Source organism: Condylura cristata, unplaced genomic scaffold (assembly GCF_000260355.1).
Source record: "Condylura cristata isolate star-nosed mole 26May11 unplaced genomic scaffold, ConCri1.0 scaffold00026, whole genome shotgun sequence".
Lineage (NCBI taxonomy): Eukaryota > Metazoa > Chordata > Mammalia > Eulipotyphla > Talpidae > Condylura > Condylura cristata.
In genome coordinates, this window is record NW_004567127.1 from 5,491,807 (window position 1) to 5,502,482 (window position 10,676).

At 37.2% G+C, this 10,676-nt stretch overlaps 1 protein-coding gene across 2 annotated transcripts in view; it reads left to right on the forward strand.

Moving 5' to 3' along the window:
• CSDE1 (cold shock domain containing E1, RNA-binding) overlaps window positions 1–10,676 on the forward strand; it is a 41,796-nt gene that overhangs the window by 17,099 nt on the left and 14,021 nt on the right. The window contains exons 3-8 of one of the 2 annotated variants that reach the window (XM_004689617.2): window positions 4,244–4,442; window positions 5,506–5,615; window positions 6,006–6,098; window positions 6,767–6,864; window positions 9,788–9,869; window positions 10,186–10,314. In XM_004689617.2, coding sequence (XP_004689674.1) covers window positions 4,244–4,442; window positions 5,506–5,615; window positions 6,006–6,098; window positions 6,767–6,864; window positions 9,788–9,869; window positions 10,186–10,314 — 711 coding nt within the window. The remainder of the gene's footprint in view (window positions 1–4,243; window positions 4,443–5,505; window positions 5,616–6,005; window positions 6,099–6,766; window positions 6,865–9,787; window positions 9,870–10,185; window positions 10,315–10,676) is intronic. The other variant, XM_004689619.2, reaches the window with a different exon arrangement.

A 10,676-nucleotide genomic window follows, 5' to 3' on the forward strand; every position in this document is an offset into this window, starting at 1 on the left:
CAATCAGCCTATTCTGCTACCTACTCTGTCTGATAAATCCTCTCACTGCCCCTGCACCTCTGGCCTGTACCCCAGTTCTGTATGCAGAAATAAATCTTAAAAAAAGAAGAGTGAGATGTGGGCGCACAACTGGTTAGGACGCAGCACTGCAGGCTAGCCATAGCTGCCTCACACTGAGCTTGATATCCACCCCAGAGGTGACCCACACGGTGTGGCAGACCTCTCTCCTGACCCGCCCGCTGCTGCCCTCAGCAATGTACTTCATCTCTGCCTGTTTTACTCCCCACTGTATTTCTGGTGAAGCCTCTCACTGCCCCCTGCACCTCTGGCTTGTAACCCAGCTCTGTATGAATAAATAATAAAAAAGTTTTTTAATTAAAAATAGTGAGACGTTTAAGACATTTAAAAAGTACTAAGGCCTTTTTTTGTATGTGGTGAGGTGAGCAAGTAAAATGATTCTTCACCCCTTTTAAAAGGGGTATTTACATACTGGTTCTTCCTCAATTTTTTGAGGGAAAGTATCTGAATTTTTTATAAATAAGCATCTGTTTTTTGAGCTTAGTACTTCTCATTGCATTTCTACTTTAATGGTTCTGTTTTTAAGTGAACCTCCATTCTTTTTAATGGTACTTAAAAGTGTCTTGGTGCTGCTGCTTAAATTACTCACAATGTCATAGAAATAATAATTTAACCAAATAATTAGGAATTCTATACAGGGAAAGGTATTAACATTTATTTTCTCGAAAGTTGCTCAAGTGGCCTGTTTTCCCCTTAAAAAAATTCAGATGGGTAAAGGCTAGAGAAAAAAAAATGCCAGGAAAGTTTCTAGGAGAAGGTAGAAGTTCTTTTCAGTTCCATTTTGATTTCCCTTAGAGGTGAGCTGAGAGTCAGTAGCAGTACCAATTGCCTCAATTCCAGTTTTAGGGAAACTAGAGTCTCTGAAGGAAATTATAGCTTTAATCCTTTTTGATTCTGATTTATTTTCCCTTAAAATGAGAAAAACAGAATCTTAACCTTCTACTTGTAAGATGTGTCATAAGGACTGGAGTCTTTAGAATGTGATTTTGTGCAGCTCCTAACCTGTATATCACAACTCACACTGTGTTCTTATTCATATAGTGTGAAGAACTAATCACTGAACAGAAAAGAACTATAACTTAAAACTCACAATCGAATTCAGTGATTAAAGCGAGTGATTATGAAGTTAATTTGATCATGTTTGTCAGTAAAAGTTTATAGTCACTAGTACATGAGCTCATACAACTGCATTGTAAAATGTGGCTGTGCAAATAGAGCACAAGGATGAAATAAACCCTACTGTAAAGATAGCATAAGCTTACACCCTCGTGGAAAAATACATGGAGATGTGTAGTTTGAGTGTTTAATTTTAAAATTTTCTTTTTTTAGATGTATTTATGCATACGAGAATTGGGGTACATACATACAAGAATTGGGCCATAGGCGTGGGGTGGGGGTAAGAGGATTCACCAGAGACAAGAGTGGAGAACAGAACAGGTGGATTGAGGGAAATTCACTGCTAAGGGGAGCAGCAGGCAAGACAGGAGCGGTCTGCTGCTCCCTGTGGGTCAGCTTCCTGGTGGGATATCGAACTTGTGCTGCAGTGGCTGCCCGTAGCTTTAGCTTCATAGTGCTGAGACTTAACCCCGTGTCAACAGGGAGGCCCCTAATTTGAAAACTTCATGGTATAATGAATTAATATCTGAGGGACAGCTTAATTACAGTGAGTTGTTATTTGTGTAGTCTACATCATAGTTCTGATCTTAAGTTTTGGCAGACTTGTCACATCTTATTAGATGGCCATTAGCTTCATAAAGGGGGGAGGGGTTAAAAGCCTCATACTAGGATTTAGAAATAAAAGCTTTCTTCATCTGTGATCACCTTAATAACAGGAATCTTTTAACTTTGTCTAACCTAACTAAACCAGTTTAGCTAGCTTTGTGTGTCCACTTGACTGGGACGGTATAAATTACATGCTGAAAATAAATGGAGTTAAATAGCTTCACTACCAACCTTTTGTGGAGTTTTCCACTCTTAAAATACATGAGTAATCTATGAGCTATGATATTGCTACTATATCAGTATTTCTAAAAGCTATAGTTCTGATGTTTTCTTCCTTAAATCCATTGCATAATCTTTTTTGTTCCCTGCTTAGAGAGACAAGTAATTGAGAATATTGGATTCTGTTTAAAGTTGTGAGATATGTGGAAGAAATTGGGCTGATTTAGCTCACTCTAGCAGCCACCAAAGTCCTTATGGTATTTTCAAAATTATAAATAACTATGAATCAGGATTATATAAGGGCTTTTAAAAGTACATTTTAGTTTGATCTCTTATCATAAATGCCATTATCTAATTGACTATAGTATTCTGATTCAAATTACATTTTGCTAAAGTAACCTAACAGTAAATTTATAAAGATGTAGGTTGACTGTTAATTGTGTTAAATTGTTACTGATTATTGTTGTAAACATTGTGCTATGTTATCACAGCTGTTTGAAAATGGAGAACATTTTTACTGTGTCATCAGATCCTCATCCCCCTTCTGTAGCCCCTCCTTCTCTTTCTTTACCTTTATCTTCATCTTCTACCTCACCTGGGACTAAAAAACAAAAGAGGACCCCCACGTATCAGAGATCTGTAAGTCAGGGAAGCAGCCAGCCCAGCTTAATTGCTTTGTTTTAAGGGAAAGAGCATGACTTAGGAAGGCCACTTGGATTGATTGACATAACCTGCAGATTTACTAACTTCCCTAAGCATTTCCATTCACTTTGGCTTTTCAGAGAGAAGGTTAGTAGGTTAGGGCCTTGCTACTTACAGTGTGTCCAAGAATCAAAAGCTTTAGTATCACCTCAGAAGCTTGTTAGGAAACCCAAGACCCCTGCCCACAATGAACAGATAGTGTGCTTTGACTAGATTGCCTGGTAACTTTTAGTTTAAGTGCTAGATAAGAGTCCGGCTTATGGAGGTAATGGGCCTTTCTGATTTTAGTTCTTTACCATTTAGCTTTGGCAAGTCATTTAACCTCTCTGTATCTGTTTCCTCATTGGTTATATGGGGATATTGCTGTCTGGTGGGTTTTTACAAACATTAACACATGTCAAACATGAAACTGTAGAACTAGAATTGAACCACCTACAGCTGTGACAACCTAAATTTGTTGGGTTAGCCACTCATACTTGGGTTTATTTTCCTACTGTTTTGTTTCCTTTTTTCACTAATGAAAACAATTTTTATGATGCCCAGCATTGCATTTAAGCAAAAGTGCTTAATTTTCCATGAAAGTGTCTAAAAATAGTTGTAAAGATAATAGGTATGTTACTGTATTGTAAATTAAGTTAAAGACTTAAATTTTGCTAGGGAATTTTTCCAGTTTTTTTTTCACTTAATAGTTGGTTTTTCTATGTTACTCAAACAGGATAAAGTATCCATAAGATGGACAGAATTTGATGAGCTAAACAGCTTACATTCCATTACTTTTAAATAGTTCTCACGAAAAAATTTTTTTTTATATAAAAACATGCAGTAGTTAGCTATTTCACATTGTATGTGAAACACATGAAAAATTTCTTTAAATGCACTGATCAAGTGATTGAACATATTTAGAGAAGTAGTGTTGCTCTCTGAGTTTTGTCTTAAACTCTTGGGATTAAACTGCCTATTTGGGGTTCCATTAAAGGACCTAAGCATGCATTATTCTGGTATTTTCTAATTTGAAGCAAGTGTTGCATTAAAAGTTTTGTTGTGTTAACCTCTACTAACTTAAGTGCTTTCAAGATGCATGGCTTACCAAATAGTTTTAAGGTTTCTGTGTTAATTTTCAGTAGTTAAAATTTCTTAGTCTTGGGTGTTTGGGTTGCCATCTCATAAATATTAGTTATTTTTGTTCTACAGTTGTTTTAGTAATTTTAAGTTAACATAAAGGCAGCTTGAACTTTACCTTAATACTAAACTCAAGAAATTGTATTTACTTGGTAAGTGAAAATTCTACCATAAGTGGGAGCAGTTGCCCAAAATAATTGAAATTATTTCCTCTGAAATGTTTTATTAGCTAAATTAACAAACATTTCAGTAATAAAAGCCCATCATGTTCCCTTTACCTTTTACACCTTTATTTTCTTAGCTTTTTATAGTAAAGACTTAGTAACTTGTTAATCAGACCTAGTGTGTTGTGGAGATAATGCACATATCTGTATATATTGAGTTCTTTTTCTTTTCAAAACAGATGAGCTTTGATCCAAACCTTCTCCACAACAATGGACACAATGGGTACCCCAATGGTACATCAGCAGCACTGCGTGAAACTGGGGTTATTGAAAAACTGCTAACCTCTTATGGATTTATTCAGTGTTCAGAACGTCAAGCTAGACTTTTCTTCCACTGTTCACAGTATAATGGCAACCTGCAGGACTTAAAAGTAGGAGGTAATCTGTCCATTCTCCTTTTTTTGTTTTTTAAGTAATCACAAATCTCTCTTCCATAACAACTTGCTCATGATAATGTTAACATTTTGGCCTATGGCAGCCTGCAGGAAATAATTATAAGGTAATCTATTGGTTTTCTTTTTTAAGTAGTCATGAGGGACTTTACATATCAGCTTATTTTGGAGAGTTGTAGTTTGGTCTTTAACTTGTACCAGTTATTGAAGTCTTATCTGCATAAACCAGAGTCCTGATTGCTATTGTGTTATCTAAGATAAAATACTGACCAAAGGATGTCTGGATTTTTTTTTATATAATTAAAAGATTTGTTACTTCTCTAATATTATTTAGGAGATTTTTGAGTCTATGAAAATATTAAACTTCCATATGGTATTTTACCAGGTACTGTTTCTGGTAATGCTTTGAGGGGGAACAAACTTCAGTTCACCAGCTTGGACTATATGAAAATTTATCTTGGTTGGCACCATAGAAATGATTTTCAGTTATGAAAATGTCGTATTAAAGGTCTGAAGTTTCAAGGTCTCTGTACACTTTTTAATTTAAAACACTTTTTTAAGGGAAAAATGTCAAAACAGTAAGCCTAAGTCCAAAGAGAGTATTGTTTTGATTTATTCTCATTTTAGAAGTGAGGAAACAGGTTACAGAGAGGTTAAGAAGGGAAAAAACTTGCCAAAGGTTACTCTTAAATATTGCCTCACTTGCAGTATGTGTAAACATCATGAAACCTAAGGTTAAAATATGGCTATCTCAGGCTCAAGCACTGGTTGTGACATGTTAGTGTTTATCAGAATTCACTGGGAAGCTTGTTAAACCACAGATTGCTTTGTCTGAGCCTCGGAGTTTGTCTTTGTATTGGTGTGAGGTGGGGACCAACAGTTTGCATTTCTGCTAAGCTCCCAGATGATGTTACTGCTGCTGGTCCAGGTACTACACTTTTTGAGAATCGCTGATCTAAGGCCGTTCAAATGCTACGTTAAGTTTATCTTGAAAGTGACACGCCATTTTGCCTAAATGAGTCCAACAAAACACACTTTCTTTGTTGTAGATGATGTTGAATTCGAAGTATCATCTGACCGGCGGACTGGGAAACCCATTGCTGTTAAACTGGTGAAGATAAAAACAGAAATCCTCCCTGAAGAACGAATTAATGGACAAGTTAGTGACATTGATGCTTTGTGTTTTCTTAGGGCCCTGCATTTGCATATCTTTCACATCAGAAAGGGAAGATTTCTCCCCATTTCCTCAGTTTGCACGCAAGAGAGCTGTAGTATATAAAGATTATTATTTTAAAATTATATCAGAAGCACTGGCATTTCTTGACCTAAAATAAAAATGTGGTCAAGATATTTTTACTATAACCCCAAGCCTAGACTTGCAGTCAGCTATGTACTGTGAGCTTGAAACTTGGCAGCATGGCGTCCTCTTGTGGATCATACTAAACTGCATCCCTGTGTTTAGTGTAGAGGATATTAAATTCAGTTTATATTGCACAGTGCTACTCCTGAAATGATTAGCAATGGAAATTTTTTTTTTTTTGACTGGTAGGTTGTGTGCGCTGTTCCTCACAACTTAGAGAGTAAATCTCCAGCTGCCCCGGGTCAGAGTCCAACAGGGAGTGTATGCTACGAACGTAATGGGGTAAACTTGTGTATTTTTCTTAAACCTTTGCCTGATCCACCATGTGATCTATAAGCGTACTTTAAAATTCAAAATAGAAAACGTAAGCTGCAATTAATAAAAATCAGTTTTGAATTTGATTTCTAAGAAACTTTGAGTGCAGCATAATAAAAAAAAGAAAAAGAAAAAAATCCATAGGACTTCCAAGTGTCTTAGCTTACCCAAGTGTGACCTTAGTTAGAACATTAAGGTAAAATGCTCCTTTGCTCACTTTTTTGGGGGTTGTGGGCAGGGGGATCTTTTTTCTGGTTCTTTTTAAAAACTGACTCCAGCCTTTTTGTTTGGAATGCCTTATATAAAAATTGGGGTGTTTTTTGTTTGTTTTTTTTTGTTTTTTTTTTGTTTTGTTTTGTTTTTTTTTTAAAATGTAACTACAGTCTCTGGGCAAATGCTTCCACGTGTGTAAGCTTTTTGAAGTTGGATTGCTGCTCAGCTGTGAACTCGCAGAAGTCATCAGCATCATGGAGGGAAAGTGTATTTTATGAATTAAACAGCCTACTTGTCATAAAACATTGAATTTTAAGAAATTTGGCTAAAAATACCAGTTTGAGATATTTAAGTAAGTAAATCACAGTATACAGTGATCAAGCATCCTGCCAGTATATTAATAATGACTTGTTAATTCACAGGAAGTGTTTTATCTGACTTACACCCCTGAAGATGTTGAAGGGAACGTTCAGCTGGAAACCGGAGATAAAATAAACTTTGTAATTGATAACAATAAACAGTAAGTTCTTTTCTAGACTGTTGGAGGCATTTACGAGTCTATCCTGTGGTAGGAACCTGTAGGATGTTAGGTCTAGGAAGTTAATGAAAATGGTTAGCGCTTTCAAGGAGCTGTCTTGGAGGTCAGTGAAGGGTTTGTGAAAGCACCAGCACTCAGTTATCTTGTGGAAAGGGTGGTGTAAGTCATTCGGAAAACGAGGTGTAATTTGCGTTCTGGGCACAAGAAGTAATCATGTCGGGGGAATGGTCAAGAATTGGGAGTTGTTGAATTGCCTAAGTCCAAAGTAAGATGAAGTTTGAGCTTTATCCCATGGTCATTGAATCTTGGAAGGATTATAATGAAGTATGTTTGCTGGCAGTGGAGGCAGTGGTGATGGTAGATATTTGGATCATGAGGGATGCTCTAAATTAGATGTGATGATAGGGGAGTTACTATGACAACGGTAAGGGCCTAATAAAGATAGGCAGAGGTAGTTCAGTGGAGAAGTGAAGTCTGTTCACACTGGGAAAATAAGATCATTGAGTTTATCAATTAGATAAGAGGTATGTATTGGAATTAAGGAAAGGACAGGCCCATATACCATGTCTCTGGCTTGGGTTTCCAGGTAGATGAATGATACTGTTAATGAGAATAGGTAATAATAGGAGAAAGTATTAAAGATTGAAAAATTATACTTTTATTTTGTAATTTGAATTTGAGGTGTCTGTGGGTATAGATGTGTGGGGTTCTGAGTACGTCAGTGCATGTGTAGGCCTGAGGCAGGCTAGCCATAGACAAGAGAATATAGTTCTGAAACTTTATCTGTAGAGTTACAGAAAATACAGTGAAGAAAATTCCAGTGATCTTTTTTTTTTTTTTAAGATTTATTTATGCATATAGAAATGGGGTATAGGCAAGAGGTGCAAGGGCGGTGAGGATTCACCAGAGACAGAGTGGGGAGCAGAACAGGCAGATTTACTGAGATACACTGCTGAGGGGAGCCGCGGGGAGGTCTGCTGTGCCATGTGAGTCAGCTCCCCCGCAGGGTTTCGAACTCATGCTGGGGGAGCTGCAGCTGGTTAGCTTCACAGTGCTGTGCTTTAATCCATTGCACCACCAGGGAGGATCTAGGGATAATTATTTTTGATTGGATGAGTAGAAATGTAAAATACGGAATTTCAAGAAAGTGCTAAGAATGCATTTTCAACTACATAAGGCGTAACAAGGTTCAAAAAATATGTGCCTATTTATTATCTTTGAACCTCGACTCTTGTGAGACTAGAACTCAGACTTGAGTTACTGGTTTTAGTTAATTCTAGACTGCAGGACCTAACTTTAATCTCCAGTAGAAAGCAAACAATAGGGCTTAAGTTTGAGGAGAGGGTTACTCTTTACTAAATTGTCATATATGAGCTACACACTTGTGTTAGACAACTTAGTGCTTTTATCCTCAAAACAGCCTCACCTAGTGAATACCAGTTGTAAAAAATTGTTCTCAACAATAAAAGCCTAAAATTGTACAACTTTTAACTAGAAGTCATTTGACTTCTAACATGGCTTCATAACCTTTTCACTGCAAAAAGTTGCAGAGGCAAGTAGGATTTTTCCAGTGTCTTTGCTAGTGTGTGAAGTTTTTAATAAAAAGCATGTCGTGTTTTTCCAAGTGGAATTAAGGAAAATAATTATTTGATGCACAGCTCCTTGAAACTTCTACTGTACCTATAAATAGTACAGTGTCTTCTAGTGAGTACTATCTTGAAAACAAGATAGAAACAGTTTGCAGCAGCATGCAGTGTGTCCGGTTTTAATGAAGGTGGATGTCATTTTTTTTAATATAGTAAATTTCTCTTCTAATCGCTACATTTACTTAGTTTTTATGTCCATTTAACCAGTAATAATTGAAAAGCTATTAAGTTCAGCTCTTACTACAAATAGGCACCATCATTTATTCATTTCTATCCCCAGTTTTTTTTTTTTCAATATTTATACACACAGAACTGGGGTACAGGCCAGAAGTGCACAGGCAGTGAGAGGATTCACCAGAGATAGAGTGGGAGCAGGACAGGCAGATCTTTTGAAATAAATTGCTGAAAGGAGTAGCAAGCGGGACAGGAGAGGTTCGCTGAACTACGTTTGTCACCTCCCTGGCCACGGATTGAACTCGAACTGAAGTAACTGTGGCTAGCTTCATAGTCTGGGTTCAAACCTGTTGCACCACCAGCAAGGGCCCTAGCCCCAGTTTCTTCATTGTACACATAAAACCTACTCAAATGTTTGTTCAGTGAATAACTTTTCTAAACTTTGAGTATTCCCCAATTTTGACTGCATCCAATTTGTGGCTTTATTTTATTGTGATATAATAACAGTACAATGTTAGGTGCCCTTATAAATACAAATATTTTAGCCAGTCCAAAAGAAAAATTATACATGTGTGCCCAATTTGGAAGGCACGGGAATTTGAACAAAAGTTTTTATATAAAGCCATATGAAAAGAATAATGTGTCAAGGCCCCACTCTAGTGGCACAAGGGGTTAAAGCACAACACTATGAAGCTCTCCAAAGCCACTGCAGCACAAGTTTGATCCCCAGCCAGGAGCTGACCCACATGGTGCAGCAGACCTCTCCTGACCTGCCTGCTGCTCCCCTCAGCAGGTATTTCAGTTAACCCTCCTGTTCTGTTCCCCACTCTGTCTCTGGTGAATCCTCTCACCCACCCACTCCCGCCCCCACCTCTGGCCATTACCCTAGTTCTTATGTATAAGTAAATAAATCTTTGAAAATAAAAAGAATGTGTCATAAACTTCTAAGCTTATATAATAAATTAGTGATAAATTCTTGAAGCTCCAGAAAATTAATATTTCTCTCCTGACTCAGCATATCTAACCAAGCCAGTGCATTTTTTTATACCTCTTCCCCCTTTCCCCACATCCCTTATTTTTTCTAGTACTGGTGCTGTAAGTGCTCGTAACATTATGCTTTTGAAAAAGAAACAAGCCCGCTGTCAGGGAGTAGTTTGTGCCATGAAGGTAAGTATTAACTAAATACAGTCAATTTGGGGTTTTGTTTGACTACTTTTAATTCTTACACCTCAAATCCAGCCTTTTGTTTTTCATGTCTGTCTTAAAAATAATTCCCTGTTAAACTCAAAAGTACAATTTCTTAGTTACTAAAGTTGATTTTCTTTACAATAAACCATTTAACTATACATACGTTACCATAAATAATTGTTTCCACCAAAGTACAATTTTATAAGACTTATTGCAAATTACAGTAAATATGTACAATAAATAATACTTAATGTTCAGGGTTTTTTGTTGTTGGCTTTTTTTTTTTTGGCTTTAGGAGGCGTTTGGCTTTATTGAAAGAGGTGATGTTGTAAAAGAGATATTCTTTCACTATAGTGAATTTAAAGGTGACTTAGAAGCCTTACAGCCTGGAGATGATGTGGAATTCACAATCAAGGACAGAAATGTAAGCTAGTTGACTGAACGTTTGACCTTCTTTTAAGAATTAATAGGAATTTTTTTAAAAAGATTTATTTATGCATACAGAACTGGGGTACAAGCAAGAGGTGCAGGGGTGGTGAGAGGCTTCACCAGAGAGTGGGGAGCAAAACAGGCAGATCGATGAAGTACACTGCTGAGGGGAGCAGCGGGCGGGTCAGGAGAGGTCTGCCGCACCATGTGGGTCACCTCTGGGGCAGGAATCGATCTCACACTGAAGCAGCTGCAGCCCGCTAGGCAGTGGTGATGGTAGATATTTGGATCATGAGGGATGCTCTAAATTAGATGTGATGATAGGGGAGTTACTATGACAACGGTAAGGGCCTAATA